At 39.0% G+C, this 23,459-nt stretch overlaps 1 protein-coding gene across 4 annotated transcripts in view; it reads right to left on the bottom strand.

The window, feature by feature from the left end:
* Window positions 1–23,459, bottom strand: part of FAM118B (family with sequence similarity 118 member B) — a 46,637-nt gene that overhangs the window by 18,181 nt on the left and 4,997 nt on the right. The window contains exons 1-3 of one of the 4 annotated variants that reach the window (XM_077894113.1): window positions 17,811–17,835; window positions 6,564–6,656; window positions 1,577–1,829 (exon numbers count right to left, since the gene is read on the bottom strand). In XM_077894113.1, coding sequence (XP_077750239.1) covers window positions 1,577–1,829; window positions 6,564–6,649 — 339 coding nt within the window. In that variant the 5' untranslated portion in view covers window positions 6,650–6,656; window positions 17,811–17,835. Of the gene's footprint in view, window positions 1–1,576; window positions 1,830–6,563; window positions 6,657–6,849; window positions 6,910–17,810; window positions 17,836–23,459 lie in introns of those variants that run through there. The other 3 variants (XM_077894110.1, XM_077894111.1, XM_077894112.1) reach the window with 3 other exon arrangements.

Raw genomic sequence — 23,459 nt, 5'->3', positions numbered from 1 at the left:
AAAGTCTACTAATTAGGGACACCTTGGTGGCTCAGTGGTTGAGCATCTGCCTTTGGCTCAGGGCATGATCCTGGGGTCCCAGTATTGATTCTTGCATCGGGCTCGCTGTGCGGAGTCTGCCTCTCCCTCTGCCTGTGTCTCTGCCACTCTCTTTGTCTCTCTCAGGAATAAATAAAATCTTAAAAAAAAGAAAACCCTACTAATTATTTACAATATTCTACATTAGTAACAATTTATCACAACTAAGGACAAAGAAATGAAAAGAGGAAGTAAAAGGTACTAAGTTTCTGAAATGAATCATGAACCAAGAGGAAATTACTTTTAAGTGGCTCTCTTTTAGGCTAATTCTTAATGACACTTTTTCCCTATAGGTCCTAGGGCCTAGAAGGAGGGAGTGGGAACCAACTGTAATTACTTTATAATAAGTTATATTTTTTCCAAAAAATATACAATTTATTAAGATTTAGAATATGCTCTGGCTACTGTATTATTTTTAAATATATCTTAAATGAACTCTGATTTTTTTTTTTAAAGATTTTATTTATTCATGATAGACATAGAGAGAGAGAGAGACACAGGCAGAGGGAGAAGCGGGCTCCAGGCTGGGAGCCCGATGCGGGGCTCAATCTCGGAACTCCAGGATCACGCCCTGGGCCAAAGGCAGGCGCTAAACCGCTGAGCCACCCAGGGATCCCCTGAACTCTGATTTTTGAAGGCAATCTGAAGACAATGCAAGAAGGCCCTTATCATTCATGAATTGGTATCCAACTAAGTTTGATAAACAAGACAAAATTCCTTATAAATATTTTGAGTGATCATCTTTAAAAGGAACATTAAAAAACCAGTGTTGGGACACCCGGGTGGCTCAGCGGTTTAGCACCGCCTTCAGCTCAGGGCGTGATCCTGGAGTCCTGGGATTGAGTCCCATGTCCGGCTCCCTGCATGGAGCCTGCTTCTCCCTCTGCCTATGTCTCTGCCTCTCTCCCTCTCTCTGTGTCTCTCATGAATAAATAAATAAAATCTTTAGAAACAAAAAATAAAGTGTTGCTTCATTTAAAAAATGATAAGATTTACCTCCAATCTTTTTGGGGTTCCCTAAAAAGACATGAATGCCAAGGAACAATACTTTTATAGTAATGAGTATAGAAAAAGTAAATTCAAAAACACAAATAATGGGACAGTGGTCTCATTTTGGTATATATAAGGCCACAACACCATTAACACCATCATCTCACACAGAAAGACAGACACATATACACAAATGGATCAAGATAATTACCCTGAACAGGGTCCATAAGCAGACCTTTTGCAGAAGAACCAAATGTTATGCATGCAAATCAGTAAACCACAGGGGTACCTGGGTGGCTCAACTAGTTAAGCCAACTCTTGATTTCGGTTTGGGTCAGGATCTCGGGGTCGTGAGATCAAGCCCCATGTGTGTGGAGCCTGTTTAAGATTCTCCCAGCAACCCCGCCAAAATCTATAAGCTCAAAATGAACAACCTTACTACATTCAGCATGTGTGTCATGGTTTCCCCGAAAATATCAAATGCCAGGATACACAGGAGGATACTCACAGGTGAGAGTTTCTGGATAAGGTCATGGGCAACATGGACAAGGTTCTTGTCTTCATGGAGACATTTCTGAAACTTTCTGCTCTCCTCATCTTCTAGAAGATCAAAATCAATGGCAGCATCCAGTAAGGCCTGAATTAAGCCCTTCCAGGATTTCAGGGCTGGAACCTGAGGTGCAACCGCAGCACTAATGCCTGTTCCGATCACCAGAACAAGTTCTCGGGGCTTCTTAGTTTTTAAGCTTGGAAGCAGCTTCCTGATAAAGTCAACCAAATGAAGAGGATTAGGAACATCCAACAGATAAGAGGGACATGGAAAGGCTGTCGAAAATCATGGATTTCAGCTACCATTTTCGTCATTGCAAAGAGGACAAGTACCAGTTTCTGAGACCTCTCCTGAGTATCTTAAGCAAGATGACCAGAATATTGGAATGGTTGGGTGGCTCAGTGGTTGAGCATCTGCCTTTGGCTCAGGGTATGAGCCTGGGGTCCTGGGATTAAGTCCCACATCGGGCTCCCCACAGGGGGCCTGCTTCTCCCTCTGCCTATGTCTCTGCCTCTCTGTCTCCCATGGATAAATAAATAAAAATCTTAGAAAAAAATAAAAAAGAAGACCAGAATATTGTGCCAGAGCTTGCAGAAAAACCTGTATCAGGAATCCTTAAAGGCAATCTTAAAGTCAATTTTCTCCCTCAAAGTTCTCTCAACCTAAGAAAACCCACTAATAGTAGGAAAAGATCCAATTAAATTGCAGCCCAGCTGAGTTCTACTAACTAAATTATATTTTAAACCAATGTTAAATTTCAAAAAACATGGATTCCAGAGAGAAAAGAAATACATACAAATTAAGTTCCTATTTTGAGGGCAGCCTGGGTGGCTCAGTGGTTTAGCGCCACCTTCAGCCCAGGCTGTGATCCTGGAGACCCAGGATCAAGTCCCACATCAGGCTCCCTGCATGGAGCCTGCTTCTCCCTCTGTCTGTGTCTCTGCCCCCCACCCCCACCCCCGTGTCTCTCCTGAATAAATAAATAAAATCTTTAAAAAAAGTTCCTATTTTGAGAGATATAAAACAAGAGATGAAAGAAAGCCAAAGCTAAGCCCAAATTTTGCAAACACTAATAAGATAAAATTGAACATGACTAAAACTGAGAATGAGACAATCAAATATAGGAACATATTTCACTTTTTGTTCTAGATACCTTTAAGGCAAAAAAAAAAAAAAAAAAGAAGAAGAAGAAAAAGGAGAAAAACAGAATTCTGAAAACATAGTGTTTCACATTACCTAAATAAACAAAGAAATAACTATTCAACAGCTATGACCAGAAGCAGAACATAGTCCTTTCTTCCCATGACAAGCACAGAGCTCTGTCTTGGAGAACTTGGCACAAGTTCTGTGTTTCAGTTCTTCATCCTCCCCCCGCCCCCCACCTCAATCTGGAAACATGTTAAAATCTGCTTGACATATGTTTACTCACTTTAATTTTTGCTAATAGCAGGTGTTTTCTCAGATACTGCCTTTCTCATTTTTTTGTCAAAATCAGAGAAAAAGGATTTGGATTTTGGCATAACATAAGAAGCCATACTTTAAGCCTTGGAAAACCTGTTTTGGGGAAACAAACTTTAGAACTGCCTTCCCTATTTCCAACTCCTGCCTTCAGTCATTTGACAAATATGAAAAACTTATAAAAGTACCAGACACTGTGGTAGGCACTAAGGATGTTTCTATGAATAAAATGAAGTTCCTATCTCAAAAGTTTAGTCTACTGGAAAAGACTAATAATAGATATTAGAAGCAAATGATGAAAAAGAGTTTCAGTTCAAGGCAATCAAGATATTGAAACACACACAGAAATATATACTCACAGAAAATTTCTAAAAGGATTCAAAAGAACTGTAAATAGTGGCTAACTCTGGGGATTGAAGAGAATAATGGTTTTTTTTTTTTTTTTTAATTTTTATTTATTTATGATAGTCACAGAGAGAGAAAGAGAGAGAGACAGAGGGAGAAGCAGGCTCCATGCACCGGAAGCCCGATGTGGGATTCGATCCTGGGTCTCCAGGATTGCGCCCTGGGCCAAAGGCAGGCGCCAAACCACTGCGCCACCCAGGGATCCCCGAGAATAATGGTTTTTACTTTTCACTTGACTGTGCTGTATTATTTGACATTTTTGCCTCATCCTTTATAGGCTTAAGGTGTAATGTAATGTGCCTAATTTAAAATTTCCAGTTAAAAAGGAAAAAAATAACAGTTGTGTTTCACTTCTGATTCTTCCTAAAACCACTAAGTAATTTTTTAGAAGGCATAAATTCATAAAAATCAGAACAGGAAAGGATGACAGCAGACAGCACAGGTCAACAGAATTTTAGGAGTTGTAGAGTAAGAGCTGATTCCCTTTATAGAACTTTGGGAATGTTCTAATATATCTGAAGGTGGAAGGGCAGGTGGGGCCAAAACACAAAATTGTTGCATGGCCGTATAAGAAGCAGTTAGAACTCTAGACTGGAGGCTTGCTTTCCAGAGAGGTTGAACCACAGGGTTCTGTATTTGAGAACACTGTGCACAGCTTGGGAAACGCAGGTAAATGAAAGCCAGTATGTGAAAATATATTTTTTTTTAATTTTTTTTTTTAATTTTTATTTATTTATGATAGGCACACAGTGAGAGAGAGAGAGAGGCAGAGACACAGGTAGAGGGAGAAGCAGGCTCCATGCACCGGGAGCCTGATGTGGGATTTGATCCTGGGTCTCTAGGATCGCACCCTGGGCCAAAGGCAGGCACTAAACCACTGCGCCACCCAGGGATCCCAAGTATGTGAAAATATTAAGACTCTCCCCTGCCTCCTTTTCCCAGAGGAAGACTCTCAGATCTTGGCAGTCAACCTTATACCTGTAGCTTACTCCTCATCATCTTCTTTTGGGGAAAATGGCCAGCATGAGAGAAAAGACCCACAAATTCTGATAGGTGGGGATTCCTCAGCTACAGAATCTGGCCCATACTTGACACCCACGGTGAAGCCCATCAGTGACCAAGTCCTTGATGCATATACAGATTTTCCAACTTGTCTCTTTAGTCTCTTAAATATGAGCAAAGAAAGGTCACCTTACATTTGAACAAAGCCTCCAATGTGAGAGATACACTTAAACAAACTAGCAGATAGAAAGGAACCTGCAGGAAACAAGCGACAATACGGAAAAGCAAAACGGAAAAGAAAACGGTCTCTCGTACAGATTTTTAAAAAAGAGGCACCTGTGAAACATGAACAGAATGCTATAAAAAAAACGGATGGGCAAACAAAGATTTCTTGGAAATTAAGAACATAATAAAAAATGTTAGATTGGAAGAAAACAAAAAGTCTTTGACAAAGTAGAAGGATAAAAACAAAAGCAATAGAAAAATATAAGAAAACTGGAGTCTTGGGGCACCTGGGTGGCTCAGTTAAGCACTGGACTTTTGATTTCGGATCAGGTCATGATCTCAAGGTCATCAGATCAAGCCCCGCACTGGGCTATGTGCTGGGTATAGAGCCTGCTTAACACTCTCTCTCCCTCTCTCTCTCACCCCCCAACCCCTTGTGCTCTCATACACACTCTGTCTCTCAAAAAAAAAAAAAAACTAGAGTCTTACTGCAGAAGGTCCAACATCTGAATACCAAGAGTTCTACAAAGGCACAATATAGAAAAAGTATAAAGGAAATTATCAAATAAGAAAAAAATTTTCCAAAGTGAATTATCAGTAGCCAGCCTGGAAGGGTGGCTGATATCTAGACTGATAATCTAGACTCATACGAAGGTATACCAACTGTGAGATTTTTAGGTTGCTAAGAATAAAATAACTATTCTTATGAGCTTCCAATGAGAAAAGCAAAGGTCATATAACACAAAAGATTTGGAATCAGAAGAGTCACTATTCTGGCAGCAACACTTAGCTGCTAGCAGAGAATGAGCAATAATTTCCTAACTCTAAGGACAATGATTTCCTATCCCAATTCTACACTCAGCCAAATCATCAAATAAATGGACAGATATAAGGACATTTTCAAATGTCTCCAAAAACACTTCTCTGGTGAATCCTTACTAAGGAAGCATACTGAGAGTGTTTTTCAGCAAAACGAAGGACCACACCAAAAAAGGACAAGACAGCATCCAGGAAAGAGAGGATCCAACACAGGAGACATGTACAAGGAATGTTTGGGGTCATGGGAAAGGAAAGCGGCAACTCTCAGCAATGTAGCAGGCCTGGAGAACAGGAGTCCAGGGGAGGACACTCCGGAAGGAAAAGTCCATCAAAGAAGTCAACTAGTAAATTACTGATGGGTGTTAGATATCTAAGAGAGGTACTCTTCTGTTCCAGAGTGTGAAGAAACTGACAGGTACACACAAAACAAAGCAAACAAAAAACAAAAAAACAACAAAAAAAGAAAGAGATAATCTTTAATAACTTGGAGGGAAAAATGGACAAAAAAGTATAATCAAGACACTGTTAGGCTCTGCTATAAATACAATTCATACAGTCATATATGTAACTACTAAATAACTGACAACCAAAAATTGGGATATAAAACACATGGGGGAAGAGTATTTGCTGTGTACGTGGTGGCGGCAGTATGTAGGGAGAGGTTTCAGGAGAGCAAGCCTAATCCTAATCTTCCTTAACTGGAAAATAGATAAAACCAAAAAACTAAAGAATAGCAGTATATGCACAGCATTTAAAATATGAATGCAGGTATTAGAAGAAACAGATAAAAAAGTTGAAAGTGATTATCTCCAGAGAGGGACAAGGCATTATAAGCTTTGAAGTACTGACTTTTAAATTATGTACATTTATGATCCTGATAAAAATAAAAATTAAATCCAAAATAAAAACAATTTTTATATGAAGGTCAATATTAATTTGTAAAAACAACTGGGATGTAGGGCAAGTTTGTTATTTTTTGTCATCTACCATTAATGGTAATTTACTAAATGTTCTCGGATTCCCTTCCCTTGTTTACCTGGGCTTTTTGGTGGGGGGTGCGCCATCACTGAAGAATCCAAGAATCTTGTCTATATCAGAGGCCTGGCTCCCTGTAGAAGCCATCCAGTTTCTAAAATAGATTAAACACCACAGACCACAATTAGATCTGTAATATATACCATTCAAAATAGCACACACATTAAACAGTTTTCACGAGGTGTATACCCTAAAGGTGTTCTAGAGGTATTCCCTGCTCAACAGAGATTCATTAATTAATGAGCATGCCGAACTTAAAGAATTAAATTCATCTCAAAGACATTAACCTTGAAATTATGACTTTGGTGCTCCATACTGTCATCCGGTTTCTGTTCCTGAAGGCTCTTCCTACCCCCTAACACCTCTCCTCAAAACAAAACAAAAATCAAGGTCAATTCATGTCAATTACTGGCTATCACTTTGTGAGGCCTAAGAGACACCTGCTATTCTCCCTTGATACAGGCTTGGGAAGACCTAGAGGATAAAAACAATCCGTGGATAAGTGTGCTAATAGCCCCCAATTACCATTTACTATCAGCTAAAGAAATCACTTAGTCAAGAACAGAACAATCAATACTAATTTGCTGATTGTTAGATACTCCTTGTTGCTGAACAACTGTGTCCTCACAGGCAGTGAGTCATGTGTCCCTAGCTGAACAGAGTAGACTCTGAGACACTGTGATAAATGGGAAAGGTATTATCAAGCAAAGATCCATGAAAAATGGCCAGTTATGTTCAGGTGATGGGATAACTAGCAAAAGTAAGAGAATTACATGGATTAGAATGAAAATCCCAATGAGAAGTTTTAATTGCTCAAAATTTTAGCGAACTTGCTAACTCTAAGGATCATTAATTCAAAAATACCAATATTTTGAATAGTGTGTATACACACATACACACATATACAACAAAAGACAATACATAGTACCAGAGTCGTGGTGTTTTATTATCCTTTCATCACCAATGTTTAAAAATAACTGGGGTTGCCTAGGTGGCTCAGTTGGTTAAGCATCTGACTCTTGTTTTCAGCTCAGGTTGTGATCTCAGAGTCTTGATCTCATGGGTCATGGGACTGAGTCCTGAGTCCAGCTCTATGCTCAGCAGGGAGTCTGCTTGAGGTTCTCTCCCTCTGCCCCTTGCCTCACACATCCCCTCTCTCTAAATAAATAAATCTTTAGAAATAACTGAATCACTACTGATTATTCAGGTTTACAATTTTATTAGACATTTTTTTTCTTTATGTAAACATCTTCTAAAGTTTGCTGAAAATAATTTTTCTGGTAAATAGAAAGGTTCAGTTCCTTACCTCAATTACTGCTCCACACATAATGGAATTCTTTGATATCATTATCATTAGGAAAACAGGAATCTCAAAAATCATAAAGTTAGGAAGTAGGCCATCTACCTGGTCAAATCTTTGATTCCGTTGGTGAGAAAGCTGGGGCTCAGAGAAGGCACATGAATTACTTAACTCAGTAAGTTGTGCCTTAATAACCAATGGAGATTTCAGTTACACATACATGTTCTTAAAGATAGGTCTATTAATTAGCTTAAAAGACAGTATATACTCTTGGGCTCTAAACCCAAATTACTGAGCCAGAATCTCAAGAACCTTCAGGAAATTCTTATGATGAGGCAAAAAAGAAACACCCAAATGAAATACAATTTTTCTGCAACCCAGTTATTCTGTTAAATGTAGGATATTTAACATAGGCATACCATCTGCCATCCTCCTTTCATTTAAGTCTATACATTATTTATTACAGTCAACACCATTCCAGTTTGCTAAGAGTTAATCCATTAAAATATTAAAATATTTCCATTAAGTTTTAATCTATGTGAAGTCATTTCCTAAAGTCTAGTTTATGCTCTAGATTGGCGTGGTAGAAGAGTGGTGACTTCTACCATATATGGGACAAGCCCTGAGCTTGGGAATAGTTTTTAAAAATATGCAATAAAAATCATGCATGCTTCTGTTCTTTCCTTAAATATGGTTCTATAAAGCCATCATCTGAACAAATTACACCCACCCATGAAAAAAATACTCCGTATTAAGAAAGATTAATCTTTAAGTATAAAGGAAAGTAATTTAATGTTCACCAAGTTTTGAAGATGGACATCTTCAGAATTCAATGCTCGGTTCAGCTACTAAACCAGAATTTTAACAAACTCTTAGTGTTTACCACATGCCAAACCCGATTTACAATACTATCTCATGTAATCCCTATAACCTTGTGAAATACCATTACACCCTACGTTAGGGATGAGAAAACTGAAGGACCAAAAGGCTGGGTGCCATAATTCAAACCAAGGCAGTCTGCCTCCCAAGACCATAGTCTGAACCATTCTATTTATTACAACCTAAAAATGTTCTCCAAGTATTGGCATCTCACCTTTCTGTTTGTTTTAATCTGTAGGCCAAAACTATCAAAAAAAGATCCCACATTCCAGACAGATGCACTCGAAATAATTCTGTGCAATGCTTAACAGCTGCTATATGACCAGGCACTCTGCTGATGTAATCATGGCACTCACCTAAATTCAGAAACTGAATAAAACAGCTTTTTCTGGCGACAAGTGCTATTTGCTCTATACCCCCTACCAACCACTAATCTACCTAGACCGATCCTATCACTCCTGGAAAATATGCCAGACCACTTTTGCTGGATTCTAACAGATGGTAAATTCTTAATGTCTACACCTGAATACTAACTAATAAGCTTCTTCTTCTTCTTTTTTTTTTTTTTTTTACAGAGTCAACTATTCTGAAGGTCTGTTCATTCTACATAACTTGAGAGAATTAAATATGGCCAACAACTCTCAACAAGTTGTTACGGCAATGTTTTGAGTCCTCTTATTTAGGGACTGAATAAGAAATTCAGTATCACCACATTATATTTGATTATATACACATCCTGTTTTGTAACAGGATAACATCTTTCCTTCAGGCTAATGGATGCCTCATATGCTACAATCTTATATATACACCCCGGTGGCATCAAAGCATAAACCGTATCTTATTTCTTCTAGAGTACTGTTTCAGAAAAAAAAAATCCACTTTAGTGTTTACCCTAAACAACATGCAGTTACTTATAAAAAATTTCCACACCGATTGTGAAAATCTTACAAAGAATTCCCAACAAGCATCAACTAGTTCACACGTTAATTTCTTCATGTGATCACTATTCAAGGTTTTCATTTCCGTGGGACTTGCTCTGTGGGAATAGCAGAGGTAGGAAAAACTTTTCTGCCACAAGAAGACAAAGACAATTATGTGGCAGTATCTTTGTTACTACAATTACTGCTAAAGTAACCAAAAAAAAAAAAAAAAAAATCCCTCAAGACCAAGAGAATTCAGCACAATAAAAGTCAGATATTTGGTAAGTTCTGAGAAAAGTAAGAGCAGCCTCATTAAATTTTGTAAGGCCCAAGTCTGCATATAAGATAGGACACTTATACTTTGAAACTTGTCAGCCTGGCAGGAAATAGAATGCTTCCATCTGGTGAATGAAAGGGAAAAAAATCAAGGCAAGCATTCTGGGAAAAATCCATTAAGAAACACGAAAAAAGGACAAGCGGGAAGGGGGTGGTTATAGGACTGAAATTAAATCCACATAAACCAGAGAACTTATGCCTCTGAAAACATTAACAAATCGCTGTAGCTCTTGCTTTCCTGGCATCTTGGTGCTGCAATGATAGCAAAATCGAATTCCTTTTCCCACTCAAGTATCAAGAGTGAGGTCACCCTGTGCTTCCAGTATGTGGTGTTCAGCTCAAACAACTGCAGGCCACAAGGAACTCAGGATAATACGTTTTGGATATGGGTAGATGGAATAAATCAAAAGGAGAAAAGTTCTGATGATGGCATTTTTGCTTGGAAATAAAAAATCTACAAATGACTAGCTTGAGGAGGCCTTTCTTGACTTAAAAGATCAGTTGTATTTACAGCAAGCTTTCCTCTATTCTATTAAAAATAAATAAATAATGGGGTGGCTCAGTCAGTTAAGCATCTGCCTGTGGCTCAGGTCATGATCTCAAGGTCCTGGGATCAAGCCCAGGATTGTGCTCCCTCCTCAGCGGGGAGTCTGCATCTGTCTCCCTCTGCACCCCCCCTTGCTTGTGCTCTCTTTCACTCTTGCTCTCTCTCCCCCAAATAAATAATTAAATAAATAAATAAACAAATAAATAAATAAATAAAATAAAATCTTAAAAAAAAAATCCAAAATGGTATCATAATGTACCCAACATGGGGTCGGGGGGGAGACTGTGACTAGAATAAAGACTGGCGTATTTCTCTGGCATAAACACATCAAAGGGTTAACTTCATTTTTTAAAGAAAAAAAAGAGAGTCATCCTCTGACTTGGAAGAAACCAAAAATCCCTCTAGTTGTGGCTTTTGGACTAATTCCAACACATCTGGTTTCCAGCAGCTATGGGGGAGAGAGAAAGGAAGAGATATCCAGCATAAATACTACTAAAGCAAACTCGACAAACTTGTTGACAATTAACAAACCAAATGTTTTACTCAGATAGTTGATGAATTCAGTTCTATAATGTAGACTGCATCCTTTCTGATCAGTGTATAAATCAAATTTTCCATTTTCTTCCTACACACACACACACACACACACACACACAAATGAAACCGATATACAGGAATTACATCTACATGTTGCTAGGGCTGGATTCCTCTGTGTACCCAAGACTTGACGCATTTCCTCTACCTTTGGTTAACTCAGGTTGCTCTTCTACATCTTAATTTTATGCGCCTGACATCCTCTATCTTCTGTCAGGTAACATCAGCATCACACTTACTTCCTGAAAATCAGCTGTAACGTAGTCACTGGTAAAATGCCACATTGATACTACTCTTGATATTTTATTAGCAAACACTGATGCATATACAAGAAGTATACGAATGACCTCATCAGAGGTAGGTTTCTGAAAGACTTTAAAGAATGAGAAGTTTACCCCAGATTCTAGAAAGTATTTTAATTCAAGTCCTAAGATCAACCACATCAGTATTTTGGGCTAAAGAGCTCAGATGTTGTTTATAGCAGTTATTTCCAATTATAAAACCAAAGTAACACATAATGTGTAGGAACAAAACTGATTTAAGAAGGAAAAGCAGGATGCCTGGGTGGTTGAGTGTCTGCCTTCGGCTCAGAGTGTGATCCCAGAGTCCTGGGATTGAGTCCCATATCATGCTCCAAAGGAAGGCTGCTTCTCTGTCTATGGCTCTGTCTCAGTCTATCAAATAAATAAAATCTTAAAAAAAAAAAAAAAAGAAGGAATAGCAATACATCCACATTATGATTTCATTTGAATTAGAAGTTGGTGACTAAAGATGATGTTACCATGCAAAGAATGATAACTTCCTTTCTTTGTCCCTGCTTTCCCTCCTGTGAAGCTTCTGAGAAAGGTATACCCTGAAAACAAGGACACATGCTGCTAAGGAGGGACACTTTTTTTTCTTTTTTTGAGGGACACTTTTAATATCTTCCATGTATCAAGTAGTATAATCATACAATTTCATCCCAAATGACACAGGGTATTCATTGAAAATGAGATTAAATACATCTTCAAGGACATGATTTTATGATCTAGGGAGTCCTTGAAAACTAAATCCCTCCTCGGAAGACAGTGTGGGTTATGTATGGCAATACTGTCAAGGGCTTACTTTTCATGCCAAAGGAGTACACACAATACTGCTACATACAAATGCAGATTCATCCAAGTTTGGGCAATCCCAAAAGATCTCATCACTATGGAGAATCTATAAATTAAAATTTGACAAGGCTTAAAGAAGGGCAGACTTTTCTGCCATAACAAAAATAAAAATGTTATTAAGAATATCCTAGTTTCCACCCCTTTTCACTTTCTTGACGATTTCTGACTCAAACAGTACTGAGTTTGACAATTTTGAAAAAGTTGTATTTTGACAGCATAAAGCTTGGCAAATGTTATGATTAAAGACCCTAAGTGTACCTGAATGTTAACAGTGATTAAGTGAATTCACCGTCAATCTGAGGTGAAACACCTCAGAGGTCCAGACACTGTGGTCATGGAATCCAACATTAAACAGCAAAACCAGGACAGAATATAAATTACAAAGTAAATTTGTTTTACAACTATTCTTAGAGTTAACTAAAAGGAAAAAAAAAATGTTCTTCAACATTAAGATAAAAAGAAATCACTCAAGTCCAATTTATCCATTACTTTCAAGTTCATGTTCAGGTACATAGTTATCTTAAACAGATATAACAGATAAAAAAATAAGGCAATAGACACCATCTTAGGTTCTTCATTATGCTTAAAACTCAGTTATCAGGGACACCTGGGTGGCATCTATCTTTGGCTCAGGTCAGAGTCCTGCATCAGGCTCCCTATAGGGAGCCTGCTTCTCCCTCTGCCTATGTCTCTGCCTCTCTCTGTCTTTCATTAATAAATAAATAAAATCTTAAGAAAAAAACACAAAAAACTCAGTTATCAGAATACCCAATGAGTGACATAACAAACTTGCTTTGAGTGTATTCAATTTCTTTTAATCTTGTCCTATAACAGCTATAATGTCTACTAAACGTAAGGTTCTTAAACTTCCCACTTAGAGAATGGCAATGGAGGGGTGCCTGCATGGCTCAGTCAGTTAAATGTCTGACTCCTGATTTCAGCTCAAGTAGTGTTCTTGGGGTCATGGGATTGAGCCTTGCACTGGGCTCTGCACTCCACGGAGAGTCCTCCTGGGATTCTCTCTCTACCTCTGCACCTCCCAACCACTCTCTTGCTTGAGCTCTTTCTCTAATAAATAAATCTTAAAAAGAAAAAAAAAAAAAAAAAAAAAAAGAATGGAACTAGAGGCTTAAAGGTGTGACAGTATTTCCTTTAAAAGAAGGTAAAAAAAAAAAAAAAGAGGGTAAACTACTAAATTTTGGGGTGATTCACATGTAGTCCTATCTGGAAGAAGAGGAAAAGCCCTGCAATTTTTTCAGAGAAGAAAGTACAGTTGACCCTTGAACAACATGGGAGTTAGGGGCACCAACCCCCTCCATGAGGTCAAAAATTCACATATAACTTTTGACTCCCCCCCAAATTACTATTGACCATAAGCCTTACTAGTAACACAGTTAACACATATCTTCTATGTTATATATATTATGTACTATATTCTTTTAATAAAAGCGAAAGAAAATAAAATGTTAAGAAAATCACAAGAGAAACTACATTTATTTTTTTTTAATTTTATTTATTTATTCAGAGAGAGGCAGAGACATAGGCAGAGGGAGCCTGATGTGGGACTCGATCCCAGGATCACAATCTGAGTCAAAGGCAGGCAGGTGCTCAACCACTGAGCCACCCAGGTGTCCCTGTATGTGGAATTTAAAAAACAAAACAGGGGGATCCCTGGGTGGCGCAGCGGTTTAGCGCCTGCCTTTGGCCCAGGGCGCGATCCTGGAGACCCGGGATCGAATCCCACGTCGGGCTCCCGGTGCATGGAGCCTGCTTCTCCCTCTGCCTATGTCTCTGCCCCTCTCTCTCTCTCACTGTGTGCCTATCATAAATAAATTTAAAAAAATAAAAATAAAAAAATAAAAAACAAAACAAAACAAAGAAGCAAGAGGGGGGGGAGACAAACCAAGAGGCAAACTTTTTTTTTTTTTTTTTTAAGTAAGCTTCATGCCCAATGTGGAGTCCAGCTGGGGGCTTGAACTTACAACCCTGAGATTAAGACCTGAGCTGAGATCAAAAGCCAGATGCTTAACCAACTGAGCCAACCAGGCAGGCACCCCACAAGATTCTTACATATTTTTTTTAAAGATTTTATTTATTTGACAGAGAGAGAAAGAGCACAAGCAGGGGTGGTGGCAGCCAGAGGGGAAGGGAGAAGCAGACTCCCTGCTGAGCAAGGAGCCCAATGTGGGGCTAGATCTCAGGATGCTGGCAGACACTTAACTGAATGAGTCACCCAGGTGCCCCACCCCAACAGACTCTTAACTATAGAGAACTAACTGATGGCATGCAGAGGGGAGCTGGTGGGAGGAGGTAAAATAGGGGATGAGGATTAAAGAGTATACTTACATGCTGAAAAAAAAACTGCATATAAGTCAACCCATGCAGTTCAAAACTGTATTATTCAAAGTTCAACTGCAGAATGTCCTGCTTCAGAAACTCAAAGACCCATGCTTCTAAGCATTTTCTTTAGTGGTCTTACTTAAGGAACTTCAATCTCGTGGAAAACTAGGCTAGAAACAATGAACAGCAATTCACAGATAGGACTCAAATGTAAAAAACAACCACGACAAACTGGGAAAGAAATCAATGAGAAAGAAGTTTAAGAAACTATAAAAAGATACTCTATGAAAAATAAAATTCAGAAACATAGGAAAAGATTATGGCAAGTATGGCTGGAATAACTCCAGGGATCACACTGGATAAATCGGTTCTTTATAAAGTACTCTGTGCATCTGAAACAAAGGACACTGAATCATACACCAATGTAATACATCTGATATGCAACACTCTCCTAGACTGTCATTGATTAGGACTTTATGAATATAGTGTGGTGTTTAGACTGGAAACTTAAGAAACACAAGGAAAACTTCACAGAGCCAAACAAAAACCAAAAACAAACCACAAAAAACAAAAACCCTAGAAAATCAGACTACCTAATTAAAAATGTTGAAGACTTCGAACTACTGAGCTTGAAAGAAATAAGGAAGGGAAGTAAACCAAACCTGCTCGTAAAGGGCAGTTTCCCCCTGACCAAGTCCAATCCTCAACACTATCACTGCTCCTCTTAGAGACCAGTACATTTGGCACCCTTGCCATCTTTTCCTATAAAACAAAGGTTTTTTGGCTTTCAACCTGGAGATCTGTAAACTGGAATGGTAAAATTTCAGTTTTACTAAATGCTAGGTCTCAAGAGCACGTGCTCCAACATAATTTCTTATTCATAGAAAAAAGATTTTTGAATGTTTAGCTGCTCTATGAAATAAACTTAAATTTTGTGTTACTTTGGAATTACCTAATTCAAGACATGAGTCTAGGTGTTCATCGATTACCATCTACAGAACATTCACAGGATGGAAATTCTTGCCCTATTTTTCATGTATTTTGGCTTATGAACTTTTTTGAAATTGAGAAACTCGTACCTAGAAAGCCAAGAAACTCTGTCCCTCCCTCTGGACACACTAGCCTCCTTCCTGGTACTCAAATAGGCCTGGTATACTCTGGCCTAGGAGCTTTTCTTTGTGTTGCTTGGTTCTTCTATCTGCTATTCTCTTCCCAAGGTTCAAGTTTTTGCTCAAATCATATTTTCTCAATCATGCTACCCCAACCACCCTACTAAAATCTGCAACCTCTCCACTTAATGCATTAACTGCTCTACTTTTTAAAGACAGATACATCATTCATTCATTCAATCATTCATTCATAGCAAGTGCACAAGCAGGGGGAGAGGCAGAGGAGAATGAAAGAATCGCAAGCAGACTCTGCACTGAGCACAGAGCCTGATGCAGGGCTCAATCCCATAACCCTGCGATCACAACCTGAGCCAAAACCAAGAACCGTCTGCTCAACCGACTGAGCCACCAGGCTCCCCTAACTGCTTTACTTTTTATTTCAAAGCCCACACCTCTAACATACTAATTATATTTATCATTAGTATAAATACAGTATTTATATTTATTATTTGTCATCTCTCTCCTCCCACTGGGAATAAGCTCTTCACAGACAGGAATCTTTGTTTAGTTCACAATATATCCCAAGATCCTAGAACTGTACCTGGCACATGGTAGACATTCAGATATTGACTGAATGAACTCACTCAAATGCAAAATGCTGCTCCTGATTAGAATTACAAGAAAGAATTTCCTGTATTACAGACAAAGCATTTTAAAAGAAATACCCCATTAGATGCTTTTAACGTAGCAAAACCCACAAAAAACCATTTCTTTTTTAAATGGAACATATGGGAAAAGCCACATTCCTGTGAACATTGTGTGCACAGTAAATCAACATTCAGACTATTATTTTTCAGATCATAACAGTGAGTGATGGTAATCTGATTCTAGCAGGCAAAAGAAAGATTTAAGACTTAATGCTTTAATAAGACTATCCTCTGACATTAATTGAACATTCATATATATAAATTTTATTTTTGTAACTCGGATTTCTGACATCTAAGATGTAAATTGATTCTTAGAGTGGATTCTAAAGGCAAGAACTCTTTCTGGCAAATGACTCAAACACATCAGTATTTCAGGCTAAGAAATCTGTTTCTGTATTTTATATATTAAATCTATTTTCTTTACACATGACTAGAGAAGAAGAAAAGCTTATGTAGTGGCAAAAGTGATTTCAAAACACAAATTGGATTAAGTCACAGTTTAAAACCACTCAATGGCTTCTCACTGTGGTTAATAAAATTAAAATCCTCACATCACGGCTGCAAGACTCAGCTTGATCTGACACCTGCAGTCCTCTTTATAACATCCTATCCACCCCAGCCCTCATTCACCAGGCTCTAGAGCCACACAGGACACACACACTTTAATGGCTCACACACAGAACATGGCTTAGGGTGGTATATTCTTCAAGTATTTCTGCCTCCCTGCCATCCTTGAAGCCTCAGCTTACACGTTTACCTTATGGACTCTGGTTATCCATCCGCCTCAACCCCATTTATACTTCAGCTCCTTATCTGCATCTCTTACACTTGCAATGAATGGCCTCTCCCATAAGAATAAAAGCTCTTTTAGGACAAGTACAGTCTTATTTAGCATCCTATCCCCAGCCCCTAGCACAATCTCTGTTATATAGTTAAGCATCTATACAGTGCAGTAGATGCTCAAATACTTGCTGACTCCACGAGTATGTACCCACTATGAGTTAATTTGAGGTCTAAGAGGGACACCTAGGTGGCTCAGTGGTTAAGCGTCTGACTTGGGCTCTGGGTGTGATCCTGGAGTTCCAGGATCCAGTCCCCCATGGGGATCCCCGCAGGGAGCCTGCTTCTCCCTCTGCCTATGTCTCTGCCTCTCTACCTCTCTGTGTCTCTCATGAATAAATAAATAAAATCTTAAAAAAAAAAATCTGAGGTCTAAAAGATCAACTGATACCTTTTTATAAGCTGTAAAAACAAGATGAATGGGCAAATCTTGTATCTTTCATGCCAAGCAAATGCATTCTGGGACTCATCCTCACTACCCACTTGCTTATACTATTCAGCACTACACATAAAAATTCTCACCTGCTTTGGAAATCTTCATCTTTTGGTTTTCTCCTTCACCACACCACATGAAAAGAAACTAAGATTACATAGTGCTTTTGTGAAAAGTCTATAGATTTGTTTTATAAAACAAAGCTATATACACTTAATTCTGTCCACTTCTATTCCATAGTTTTCCTAAGGCCTGATCATGACTACATTCTGTACATGCTTACAGAGTTTAAAATGATAGGGATTGGGGATGCCTGGGTGGCTCAGTGGTTGAGCACCTGCCTTTGGCTCAGGTTGTGATCCGGGTTCATGGGATCAAGTCCCACATTGGGCTCCCCGCATGGAGCCTGCTTCTCCCTCTGCCTGTGTCTCTGCCTCTGTGTGTGTGTGTGTGTCTCTCATGAATAAATAAATAAATAAATCTTTAATAAAATAAAACAAAATGGTTGAGATTGTATTAGTCCCAAATTGTTGAATTTTCACATTCAAATGACCATTAAGAAAAAAAAAAATGACCATTAAGGGCCAGGTACTACACCAACAATATTCCTATTACCACACCACTTCATGTCCAACAAACACTAGATCGTATCTATGATGCAGGCACCGTCGTCTACACTTTACAAGTGTTTACTCTTCTATGAAGTAGCCACTATTATCATCACACACCACATATATCATAGATAATGGAATTGAGGCACAGAGATGTTAAATAATTTGCTACAGGTCACACAGCTATTAACACACTAGCTATTAACACATTTGGAGGGTGACTCTGGAGTACATGTTGTGAAGACACAATGCAATAGTGTCTCACCAAAGATGACTAAGATCATACCCTGAAGGGCCATACCCTTGAAGGGTCTCCACCTTTTAGGGGAAATAAGGTGAAACAGAACTGTAAACAAATATTTATAACACATTTATGCTAAGTTTAACATACAAAGTACAGGAAAGATGAATTATTATGCTCAAGGAAGATCAAGAAAAGCTTTATGGGAGATAGATACCACCATGGCAAAATTAAGTAAAATAATTAGTATTTACCGTCCTTTAGGTCTTGGAAGCATCTGACACTGAACTCTGTTCTCTTCCGGATATCGTATTTTTCTGATTTTCCTCCCGTCCCTCTAGGGGAAGCTCTTTTTCCTTTGTCCAGTCCCCCAAAACTGAGAGTACTAAACAAACAGCTTTAGGCTCTCCGTCCAATCACTTTACATATTTCCTCTCCTCCCCCTCCAGCTACTCCAATGATTTAAAATACCAACTAAATGCTAACGACTCCCATATCTCAATTTTTAGCTCCAGGCTCTCCTGTGTTTCAGACCCAGGAGATACCTAGATTATACAGCCCTTCACAACCCAAAGGTACTTTCAGACATACTTCAAACTTAAAGGTCAAAAACCAGTTCGACAATCTGTTCCTTATCATCTGTTGTGAGGTTTTTGACTGGCAGAAATAATCTCTGGGTCACAGGGTTATAGATGATTATTTCCCTTTCTCGGTTTCAAGCACCAACACAAGTATTTACTGATTTTGAAAGAAGGGTCATATACTTTAGGAATGTACTTGTAAGTCAATTTCAATAATCCTTAAGAGCAAGGGAATGATGGATGAAAGGCAACTCAGGAAAGTGGTTTAAGCTTTGTAACCTTAATCTAGCTTGATGTTCTTTACAGGATATTTGTTTTTTTTTTTTTCTAATAAAAATTAACTGAAAAATATTCTCTTTGATCTGGAAATGAACTGAGATGAAAGCATTATTTTGACCTGAACCAAGAATCTGAGAGCTAAACAAACAAAAAGAGGCAGGATCTGCCACAGAGGCCACCCCACCAACTAGAAAATCAGGCTAAGTTAGAAGAAACCGGTTTAAAGGCACTGCTTTTGCTGAACGGGTAGCATCAGTTTTAAAAAGTGGTCAGTAAAAATAACTGAGGAAAGAAATAGGTGAGAGAAAAGCAGGTTAGGAAGACCTAAAAACATACTTTGTTAAAAAGCGAAGGAGGTCAGTGCAAGACGGAGGGAGGAACTGGAGGGAGCAGAACAGAGGGCTGAGCAGCTGGAGCTCAGGGGACGTGGACACTTGATCAGAGGAAAGCAAGCACCTCTCCTCCTTGACTAGCGAAGGAAAGGTCCCCAGGAGGCGCTGCAGAAATATGTCAAGTACACAAAAGTACAAAGAGCAAATGAAAACCACCCTGTAATCCCACCTGGTGATAACGACCGTTGATACTTTGGTTTCCGTGGAGAAAAGCAGTTTTCAAGAAACTCTTGAAAGAAGTGCAAGCATGCTGGCTTCTGCGCATCAATTCAGAAAATCGTATTTGTTAGTTTGCCAGTCTTTACCCTGTAAAATTTCCATATTACGAATAAGCTCCTCTTTTCGTTTTCCTTTCAACTTTTCTTCCTTCATTTCTCTTAATAAAATTAACTTTCAACAGTACTCAGATAGCTCACAGATTCATCAAAAGAGCAGCAGTAGATGTGTCCATAGTAAAATAAAGTAGTAGTACATTTACTTCTAGTGCCTGAGGGGAGTGAGGAAATACAGGGAGAATGGGAACAACGAGGGCCTGAGCGGAAGGCTAGACCCTCCCAGTCCCGGTGGACATGGCTTAATGGGATCTATCAAACTGTAGGGGGAAGCACTAAGTTCTCATTACATGCAGGGGCTTGCCATTATTTGGGGGTTGATATTCATTCCAGCAATAGATTGTAAAGTTGCTCTGATGCAGAGAGTAAGAACTAAAAAACTTCAATGGGTCCTCTTTGAAGCTATCATATCCATATAACAAGTATGGATATTATGAAATAGGATCAGAGAGAAAGAAAAGAGGGGAGGGAGGTAGAAACCAGAGAACTAGAAGAAAATGTCCCAGAGTGGAAGGACGTTAGTTAGAATGAAAGGGTCCACTGAGGGCAGCCTGGGGGACTCAGCGGTTTAGTGCCTGCCTTCGGCTCAGGGCGTGATCCTGGAGACCCAGGATCGAGGTCCGCATCAGGCTCCCTGCATGGAGCCTGCTTCTCCCTCTGCCTATGTCTCTGCCTCTCTCTCTGTGTGTCTCTCATGTCTCAGGAATAAGTAAATAAATAAATCTTTTTTTTTTTTAATTTTTATTTATTTATGATAGTCACACAGAGAGAGAGAGAGAGAGAGAGAGAGGCAGAGACACAGGCAGAGGGAGAAGCAGGCTCCATGCACTGGGAGCCAGATGTGGGATTCGATCTCGGGTCTCCGGGATCGCGCCCTGGGCCAAAGGCAGGCGCCAAACCGCTGCGCCACCCAGGGATCCCTAAATAAATCTTTAAAAAAAAAAAAAAAAAAAAAGAGTCCACTGAGAACCCATATACTATAGTACATCATTAAGAAAGTCCAAAACGCCAGGGTCAGAATATTCTAAAAGCTCCCAGTAAGAGAGGAAAGAGAAAAATAAAACTAACGAAACAAGGTCTCATAAAAAAGGATGTGATTGCTAGGTCTCCAGAGCAATTACACATACCAGTAACCTGGTACAACCATGCCTTCAAAATTCTGAGGGAAAATTATTTCCAACCTAGAATTCTGTAACAATTCCAAACGGTCAGACAAGTTTGTGGGCATTCAGATACTTCTCAGGAAATAGAGATGTAAGCCAAGAAATGGGACATGGATGACAACCCAGGAGGAGAGTGAAGGGCAGTTCCTGAATGATACCTGGGTGGTAGTTCTCAATTGGAAACATCAAGTGACACATGTGAGCTTATGGGAAATGTTACTCGTAAGAATGTGGCAATTATGTTGGAGCATCTGAGAAAAAATTAACGGTATGTAGGTATGTGGGAAAAAAAACAGGCAAAGGTCAAGCTAAACACAAGAGTGGAGCGGAGACAGATCAACTAGCTCAATAGGCCAAACACTGGGGGGAGAAAAAAACAAGAAATAACATATCAAATGATTTAGAAATATGAAGATAATGCCTGAGGAAAGAGCAAAATAACAGAGGCTGCCTCTAAAGAATGAGATTATGAGATGGGGAGAATGGAGGGACTGGCTCCCCCCACACACACTTCTTTTAGCACTGTTTTACAACATACATGTGAATTACTTTAATAAAAAAAAAGGGGAAAAAAACAATATTTAAAATCTCCCATTTTTCTCTATATTTTTTTAATACAATTTTTTTAAAAAGATTTTATTTATTCATGAGAGACAGAGAGAGGAGCAGGCTCCATGCAGGGAGCCTGACGTGGGATTCGATCCCGGCTCTTGAGGATCACGCCCGGGGCCAAAGGCGGCACTAAACTGCTGAGCCACCTGTGCTGCCCTTCTCTCTATATTCTTTAGTAACCTTACCCTTCTTCTAGTTTATTCATAAACAGAAGAACTTTTAGCTCAAGGTCTTATGGAGCAGGGAGGAGGGAGGGCAGGAGATTCCTGAGCTTTAATTCAGCATTTTCCTGAATCAAAATTTCTAGAGAAGGGATCTGTAGATTTAAAAGTACGATGGAGGTGGCTCAGCAGTTGAGCATCTGCCTCTGGGGGCGTGATCAGGGCGTGATCCTGGGGTTCTGGGATCGAGTCCCACATAGGGCTGTCTGCATGGAGCCTGCTCCACCCTCTGTCTACGTCTCTGCCTCTGTGCCTCTCATGAATAAAAAAAAAAAAAAAAAGTACGAAGGCAATTCTTATAGTCAAGCAAGTTGGGGAAATGCTGCCTAGAACATGGGGATCAGTAAACTCAAGCGTGGATTTGGTTTTCCAACTCAGCTATCAGTGCAGCTCTCCTAATAGCTAGTGGAGGTTATTTTCATTCACCTAACAATCTCATTAGAGTAAAATGCTTACAGCGTATTCCAATCACCACCAAATGAAACACACACAACAATCCACATCTTTCACTTACTGTTGTTCAAATTTTCAAATAAATGCAGAAAACAGGTTTATTCAACTTAAGCAACTATCTGTTGCAAATACCTTGTTGCATTTCTCTAGGGATCCTGATATCCTCTGGCTTTTATCCAACCACATGGTTGAATAGTTCTTCAATTTTCCAATGTTCATGTTCTAGAAACATGGTTTTTCATGTTCACCCTTCCAATGAATATTCCTTTTCCCTGAAGATACTTTGCTCATCTTCATTTACATAAATGCCCTCAAAATATATAGTTCTTCAGTCTTGAAAATGCTGTAATGCAATGATCTTATTTTAACTTATAATCACAAAATGCTGACTAATAAGTTGAGTACCTTCTACATGATAGGCATCATACACATTGATCTTGTCTCTCACCGCAACAACCTTATTAGGTATTATTAATTCTGTGATACATATGAAAAAACAGAGGCTGAGAACAAATGCTTATAAATGGCAAAGCCTGATGCAAATCTCAGTGTTTTCAAAGCTCATGCTCTAAAAATACCATGCTGCCTTATTTCTAGCAAGCACTGGAATTTCAGAAATCATCTAATTGTTCACCACACCTGCTTTTTGGGGTGAGAAATTTAAGGTCCAAAACACTGAAGTTAATCACCTAAGTAGCAGAATCAGACTAAATTCCCTACCTCTTGATTCTTACTCTGTTTAAGATTTACTTAACAAATCTATGAACCTCGTGCTATACTAGTATGCAAGACATACCTGATATTTTTTGAGACTTAACTATGTGCTAAGTTCTACACGAGTGCTTTAACCTGC

Source organism: Canis aureus, chromosome 3 (genome assembly GCF_053574225.1).
Source record: "Canis aureus isolate CA01 chromosome 3, VMU_Caureus_v.1.0, whole genome shotgun sequence".
Lineage (NCBI taxonomy): Eukaryota > Metazoa > Chordata > Mammalia > Carnivora > Canidae > Canis > Canis aureus.
Note: the sequence above shows the minus strand (reverse complement) of the source record. Positions and strands in the feature narration are given on the sequence as shown.